The sequence below is a fragment of the Prunus avium genome, chromosome 4, assembly GCF_965620075.1.
Source record: "Prunus avium chromosome 4, drPruAviu1.hap1.1, whole genome shotgun sequence".
NCBI classification, from domain to species: domain Eukaryota; kingdom Viridiplantae; phylum Streptophyta; class Magnoliopsida; order Rosales; family Rosaceae; genus Prunus; species Prunus avium.
The window spans coordinates 19,428,740-19,434,971 of record NC_142287.1 but is presented as its reverse complement, the minus strand read 5'-3'; the positions used below and the strand labels follow the sequence as shown (position 1 = coordinate 19,434,971).

Genomic DNA, 6,232 nt, shown 5'->3' with positions numbered 1-6,232 from the left:
GACATTTAACATTATTTAAACTTCTGTGTTTTACTAAAACAGTCGTCTAATATAGTTGAATGTTGTCTTTTTATGCTTTTATGTATGAGGTAGACGTCGGTTTTAGTTTTTTTTATGACGTGTAATATAATAACGACGTCGGTTATTTCCGTCGTTATTTTATGTGTTAAAAGATGGCGGTCGATTTCATGTCGGTTTTAAAACATGATACACGACGGTGAATTCCCGTCGTCTATTTCATTTTTTGTAGTAGTGAGAATACTTCTAAAAGAAATTAAACAGAGCTTTTTAATTATTTTGAACAACTACAATGAAAAATATTTTGTGGATCAAATTAATAAGAGTTGCATGCTTATGTTAAAAGTGGAACCCCAATGCCATAGTGTTTTAATCAATTAAATTTTCTTTAAATTAAATCTTGCATAAATCTACCTCTGAATCACACTTGTTCTTTTTCATCTCTGTTATTTTCTTTACACCGCTCTCTGTGGATACGACACTTGGACTTCCGAGCTACACTACTATACGACACCTTCCCTTGGGTTTTGCAAAGTGGAACGAACAAATTAGCGCCGTTGCCGAGGAGCAGCTTGTCAAAGAATACAGAGATCCCTTTGGTCGGAGGTTTGCTGGTTATGTGAAATTCTTCACATCTGGTACACTCTTTCCAAACTCATCTCATTGTTAATATTATTTTTATTTTTTGTTTTTTGTTGTTTATTTATTTATTTACTTTATGTAAGTTTTTTTTTTTTTTTTATGAATGAGAACTCATGATAAAATTGGTAGATTTATAGAAACACCTCAATTAGAACCTGAAGTTGTTTTTGTTTTTGAAAATTTTCTTTTTGACTTAGGATCATCAGAAATGGCTGAAACTAATGAAAACAATGAAACTTTTCCTCAGATTGAAGATAATCATAGTGTCCATAATGAAAATGATGAAGCTAGGGATATACACTATGATAATCCACCTGTTAGAACATTGCATGATTATTTGCATCCTACCCAAAGAAGTGTGCCATCTTGCGTTATTTTTCCTATGAATGACAATAATTTTAATTTTAAACCGGTTATGATTCAATTGTTACCAAGTTTTCATGGAATGGAGTCTGAAAATCCATATTCACATGTATGAGAATTTGAAGAAGTTTGTGGTACTTTTTCAACTGAAGGATGTAGGCTAGATACAATTTTACTTAAACTTTTTCCTTTCTCACTAAAAGATAAAGCTAAAACTTGGCTTTACTCATTAAGGCCAAGAACAATTGGAACATGGCTTGAAATGCAAACTGAGTTTTTCAATTCAAAAGACAAATTCTTTGAAAAGACAAATGACCACATTTGCCCAAAATGAAATCGAGTCATTACGTCAAGCTTGGGAAAGGTATAAAGATTTATTAATGTCATACCCACATCACGGTTTTGAAATATGGAGAATTGTTGGTCATTTTTATGATGGATTATTGCCTAAAGATAGACAATTTATTGAGATAATGTGTAATGGATATTTCATGAATAAAGATCATGATGATGCCTTTGATTTCTTTGATGAAATCACAGAAAAATCTCAAATTTGGATAGCTTCCGAAAGTTCTGACATCATTGTCCAAAAAATTAAAGTTTCTGCCAATGCTTCTAGTAATGGTATTTATCGGCTTAAATAGGAAGACGGTCTTAAAGCTCAAATAGCGAAAATTGCTAGGTAAGTTGAAAGTTCAAACTCTAAACTGCTACATGGAATTAATTCAGTTGCATGCGAAGAAAATTTTAATATTTGTGAAGTTTGCGAGGTCATGGGACATACAACAAAAGAGTGTCCAACACTCCTAGTTTTCAGAAACATGTTGCAGGTGAACATGCAAACTACATAAATCAATTCAAAAAATCTTCATCATCACCTTTTTCTGAAACTTATAACCCACAACGGAAAAATCATCCAAATTTTAGTTGGAAAAATAATTTTAATGATAATGTCCACAAAATGAGCCTAATTTTTCTTCTTATTCTTCACAGATGCAAGGACAATCTTAACAATTACAAAGTTTGGAAGGTGTGTTGAAGCAATTCATGCAGAGTCAGAATGCTACTAACAAAAGAACTGCACAAGAAATTGGCGAGATTAAGAATATTCGTTCGAAACTAACTTCTGCATTATCAATTGATGAGGAAGGCAAGTTTCCTGCTCAAACTCAACCTAATCCTGTTGGACAATTTGAGGTAAACATTCCTTCAACTTCATTCTCTTTGCATGATAATAAACATGATCAAGTTAAAGCTGTCATTACTCCTCAAAGTAGAAAAATAATTGGGCTAGAAAATTAAAAAAATGTTGAAAAAGAAAAGACTTTTGAAATACCAAAGAGTAGTGAAGATAATATTAAAGAAAATGAGAATAATTCTGGAATTTTGAAATATCATTCTTCTGTCCAATTTCCACAAGCACTTATGGCAGTTAAGAAAGATTTAAATCCTGAAATTTTGGAGGTTTTTGAACAAGTGAAAATCAATATCCCTCTTTTGGATACTATCAAACAAATTCATTCATATACAATTTTTTTAAAGGATTTATGCACTACAAAAAGAAAGCACAATGTTCAGAAGACCGCATTTTTAACTGAAAATGTAAGTGCAATTCTTCAAACTAATACTCCACCCAAGTATAAAGATCCAGGTTATTCCACAATTTTATGTGTTATTGGGAATTTTTATGTTGAGCAAGCTTTATTAGATTTGGGTGCTAGTGTAAATTTGATGCCTTACTCGGTTTATAAGCAATTGGGTCTTGGTGAATTAAAACCCACCTTTGTAACATTGCAATTGGCTGACCGTTCAGTAAAAATTCCAAGAGGTATGGTGGAAGATGTGCTAGTTCAGGTAGACAAATTCTATTTTCCTATTGATTTTATAGTTTTGGATACTCAACCAGTTGCTCATTCTAGTTCTTAAATTTCTATTATTCTTGGAAGACCTTTCCTTACTATAGCTAATGCTCATATGAACTGCAGGAACGGACTTATGCAACTATCATTTGGGAACATGACATTGGAGCTCAACATATTCAACATACGCAAGCAGCCTGAAAGCGAAGAAAATTACGAAGAAGTTGACATGATTGATACAATTGTTCAAGATTGTTTTAATTCTTCTTGTTTTTCTGATTCTTTGCAAACTTGTTTGGTCAATGAAGATTATGATTCTGCACAAGATTCTGAAGTAAATTATAATTTTTCTTTGTTGGATTCTACACAGGTGCAAGAAGAAAATGGTTGGATACCAGAATTTGAGGAACTACCAGTTGTTTCATAAGGATTTATTTGAAGGTGGATAAGAACTTAAAGATGCGTCTTGAACACCTGGTGCAAAAATTCCAACTGTTATTTTAATTTCTTGCATGAATTTTTATTTATTCATTTTGGTGGTTTTAATTAAGAGATTGTTTGGTTTGTTTATTCAACTTTTATTGTTAGTGTAATTTTATTTTCCTTCCAACTTTTCTTTATGACATTGTTTGATCTTAAATCTCCATCATTCATAAACAGTATTTCATATAAGTTTGAGAAGTGATTTTGATTCACAATTGCACAATCAGAAATTTGACTTGAATGCTTATTTCATTCCATAACATGTGATTACAAACACAACTTGAAAATGTGTATGTAGATTTCTGAATCACATGTTTCTTTTCGCATTCTGAGCCAATATGCTTCTATTTGCTCTTACTTGTAGAACCTGCGATAGTTCTACATGGTTATTATTTCTCTTTTGCAGTGTTTCTACATGCTGGTTGGCACAGTAGAGCCGCTTCTGCAAGTATGCCACCTCAGCTTTCAAGGCAGCTACCTCCTCACTCAGCGCTGCACACTCCTGCATCCTCGCTAGTAATTGCATGCCCAAATTTGTAGCCGAGACTGCGTGGAGCACAGTTAAATTGTGGGACTCCTCCACAGCAACCTTGTCAGACCTCTGTGCCACATGCAGATGATCTGTCGGTGTAAGTTTACTGACAGTCATGCCTCCCAGCAGTACTGCTCTGTTCGATATTGCCTCATAGAAAGTTGAACATATCAGTACTGCTGAGAGGCATGACTATCAGTAAACTCACACCAACAGATCATTTGCATGTGTCACAGAGGTCTGACAAGGTTGCGGTGGAGGAGTCCCACAATTTAAATGTGCTCCATGCGGTCTCGGCTACAAATTTGGGCATGCGATTACTAGCGAGAACGCGGGAGCAGCGCTGAGTGAGGAGGTAGCTGCCTTGAAAGCTCAGGTGGCATACTTGTAGAAGCGGCTCTACTGTGCTAACCATCATGTAGAAACACTGCAAAAGAGAAATAATAACCATGTAGAACTATTGCAGGTTCTACAAGAGCGAGCAAATAAAAGAGTTAAAAGTTGACATAAGCAAAACCAAACAACTCTCAAAAATAAAACTACAATAAACAAAAGCTCACTAGCAACAACACTTTCAAAGTCTACTCATCATCATGATCATGATCATGATCATCATCTGCTGCGCTCTCAGGCTGATTTGACATCTGGAGGTGAGTCCAAATAGCATCGATGGAGGTGCTCATCCGCTACATCTGCTGGTATTGCAGCATTTGAAGACTGGGGTCCCAAGCAGAAGTGTCGACACTGGGAGCAGGTGGGAACAGCTGGGATGATGTCGGCATGGGCGGCTGCGGTGAAGGCATAGAGGGTGGCACTGGAGCTGATCTGGTAGCATCACGCCGCTGAGAGATACTGTTGGACACAGAAGTCTCCGAAATAGGACCCATGGGCTTAACAATTATATCATTGAGACGAGCCCGAACACCGGAGTGTGCAAATCATGCTGACAATGCAAGGATAATAAATAATACTTTTCTTACGTGCACAAGCCTTTAAACGTTCAAAAATAATGTCCTCTATGGGTAGGGAAAAAGTTCCCTCATGCAAAAATTTTAGAATCTTGACCCCTACAGTGGGAATTTTCGACTGTTGGCCGGATGGGTAGATGTTGTGGCACACAAAGCTCCACATAATGGCAAAGTGGGGTGTCAACTTACCCTGAATGAGGACAGTCTTTTTGGTTTAGGAAGCAAAGGCAGTAGGGTCAGCATAGAAAAGCCTTTCAGCTGCATCTTGCAAATTAAAATCTCTACCCAAATAGCGATTCCATTCATCAGTATCCCCTTCAGGCAAGTTAAGAACATAAGAGATAATGAAGGGGGAAATGTCAACATTTTTTCCCCGAACCTTAATGGGCACAGTTTGGTTGTCTCTAGGCTCCACCCTAGGGAAAGCAGCATAAAATTCTTGCACTATAGACTCATTGTATTTTCCATAGATACGAGCTAAAGGTAAGAGGTTTCTATTCCTAAGTAGGTGTTGGACTTGGATAAGTCCAGTGAATTGAATTGAGGGATTGAGGTCTAGATTACGCTCGGTAACCACAGATGCAGTTAAAAGCGACTCTTCCGATTGAGGTGCACTTCGTGAGGAAGATGCACCCTTATTTGTACCATTTGTAGCTCTAGACATCTAAGGGAAAAAAAAAAAAAAAAAAAAGAATAAACATGCACAAAGAAAGAAAAAAAAATATGCCGCAATTCCCAAACATTCAAAATGCCACAATTAAATCACAATGCCAAATTGCATCAATAAACAACAATATTAACAACAATTATCAATGTAAAGGAGATAGATAGTGAGAAAACATACCCATATGAGCAAATCCACACCAATTGAGAAACAACAAAGCAAACCCAAAACAAAATAAAAGAAAGACAAGATAAACAACAAATTAGATACAAAACAACTAGAATAAGGAATTAGAGTAAGAAAATCAAAGGGAAACACCAAGAAAAATTCGAAGAAAATACCTTGGTGGAGTTGGAACCCTAACTGCAAATCTTATAAAATTGATCAAAACACTTGAAATTTCAAGGAATAGATGCCAAAAATGGATTCTACTCGAAAAATTAAGTGAGAAAAGTGTTATTTGAGTGAAGATTTGGGTGGGTTGTGAGGGATTTAGAGGGAGGGAGAAGAGAAAAAACGAAGGGGTAGAGAGAGAGGAGAGGTTTTCTGAAAAAGAAGAAGAAAGTGAGGAGAGAGGAGAGAAAAAAAGAATAAAGGAAGCTGGCAGAAAAAAAAATCGCGACTATACCTCTTATTAAAAAACACCAAAGAAACTAATTTAATATTGGATTCTCTCAAGATTATATTTTACATGAATTGAACC

The 6,232-nt window shown here is 35.7% G+C and overlaps 1 protein-coding gene and 1 long non-coding RNA gene across 2 annotated transcripts; one reads left to right on the top strand and one right to left on the bottom strand.

Annotated features, from left to right (window-relative positions):
* The first annotated feature begins 2,448 nt into the window (after window positions 1-2,448).
* LOC148294978 (uncharacterized) lies at window positions 2,449-3,309 on the top strand. The gene is made up of 2 exons (XM_088252329.1): window positions 2,449-2,851; window positions 2,987-3,309. The coding sequence occupies exons 1-2, from the start codon at window positions 2,449-2,451 to the stop codon at window positions 3,307-3,309; spliced, it is 726 nt and encodes a 241-aa protein (XP_088108455.1).
* A 1,009-nt stretch (window positions 3,310-4,318) lies between these two features.
* On the bottom strand, window positions 4,319-6,184 carry LOC110767872 (uncharacterized). Its single transcript, XR_002528373.2, has 2 exons — window positions 5,871-6,184; window positions 4,319-5,529 (listed from the first exon to the last, which is right to left on the bottom strand). It is a non-coding gene; the product is annotated as an uncharacterized LOC110767872 (long non-coding RNA).
* Between the last annotated feature and the right edge of the window lie 48 nt (window positions 6,185-6,232).